General features: G+C 50.3%; 1 protein-coding gene across 1 annotated transcript; it reads right to left on the bottom strand.

Moving 5' to 3' along the window:
• Positions 1-477: 477 nt before the first annotated feature.
• Positions 478-1365, bottom strand: LOC104840529 (olfactory receptor 14C36-like; the record flags this gene model as incomplete). Its single annotated transcript, XM_010581502.1, has 1 exon — positions 478-1365. A coding segment is annotated over one exon (888 nt), but the record flags the coding sequence as incomplete, so codon positions are not given.
• Between the last annotated feature and the right edge of the window lie 8 nt (positions 1366-1373).

The following is a 1373-nucleotide window of genomic DNA, read 5'->3' as shown; positions in this document are numbered from 1 at the left end:
GGAGAGTTCTGACGCAAGGAAAAGTGAGGTAAGTCCCAGAGGGCTGATGAGAAAAATGGTGGCGTTGGGGAGGTGAGGAGCAAGGTTGTCCATACACAGTCAGACCTCAAGGGACTGCTTCTTCTACCTGTCCAGACCTCCTGAGGAGACACTCGGGATCATTATCACTTGGAGAATGCTGCTATAACCTCTTCTCTAGTTAGAGAGTCACTAGAGTCACTGCAAGTACATTTATTTTGTTTAATTAAAGAAGGAGTATAGCTCCTTGTTCTCACAGTCGCTGGGTCACACGAGGGAGGTAGATGATGAAGTAAAAGTGGGGTGTCCACATGTCTTTGTGGACAACATTATCCCAAGAACAAAAAGCGAGAGAAGAAAAAAACTCGCCCAATAACAATGACAACAACTAAAACTAATAAAGAAAGGCTGGGCCTGTAATAAGTTACATTATGAGTCATATGCTGAGGAAGATGGACACTACAGCTTCTGGAAAAATTCTGTCATCCATTTCCACACTGCATCCTTGAGGTCCTGGTTCCTCATGCTGTAGATGAGGGGGTTCACTGCTGGCGGCACGACTGAGTACAGCACTGCCACCAACAGATTCAGGGATGGGGAGGAGATGGAGGGGGGTTTCAGGCAGGCAAATATGGCAGTGCTGAGAAACAGGGAGACCACGGCCAGGTGAGGGAGGCAGGTAGAAAAGGCTTTGTGCCGTCCCTGCTCAGAGGGGATCCTCAGCACCGCCCTGAAGATCTGCACATAGGACAGCACAATGAAAACAAAACACCCCAAAAAGACAAAAGCACTAAACACGAGAAGTTGAAATTCCCTGAGGTAGGCATCTGAGCAGGCGAGCTTGAGGATCTGGGGGATTTCACAGAAGAACTGGTCGAGGGCATGGCCTTGGCAGAGAGTTATTGAAAATGTATTGGCAGTGTGCAGCAAAGCATAGAAACAAGCACTTCCCCAGGCAGCTGCTGCCATGTGGACACAAGCTCTGCTGTCCATGAGAGTCCCGTAGTGCAGGGGTTTGCAGATGGCAATGTAGCGGTCATAGGCCATGATGGTGAGAAGAAAATACTCTGCTGAAATGAAAAAGACAAGCAGAAAGGCCTGGGCAGCACATCCCAAGTAGGAGATGGCCCTGGTGTCCCAGAGAGAGTTGGCCATGACTTTGGGGAGAGTGGTGGAAATGCAGCCAAGGTCGAGGAGGGAGAGGTTGAGAAGGAAGAAGTACATGGGGGTGTGGAGGTGGTGGTCGCAGGCTATGGTGGTGATGATGAGGCCGTTGCCCATGAGGGCAGCCAGGTAGATGCCCAGGAAGAGCCCAAAGTGCAAGAGCTGCAGCTCCTGTGTGTCTGCGAATGCCA

Source organism: Haliaeetus leucocephalus, unplaced genomic scaffold (assembly GCF_000737465.1).
Source record: "Haliaeetus leucocephalus isolate CR32 unplaced genomic scaffold, Haliaeetus_leucocephalus-4.0 Scaffold777, whole genome shotgun sequence".
Classification (NCBI taxonomy): domain Eukaryota; kingdom Metazoa; phylum Chordata; class Aves; order Accipitriformes; family Accipitridae; genus Haliaeetus; species Haliaeetus leucocephalus.
This window is presented reverse-complemented; position numbering and strand designations above follow the sequence as displayed.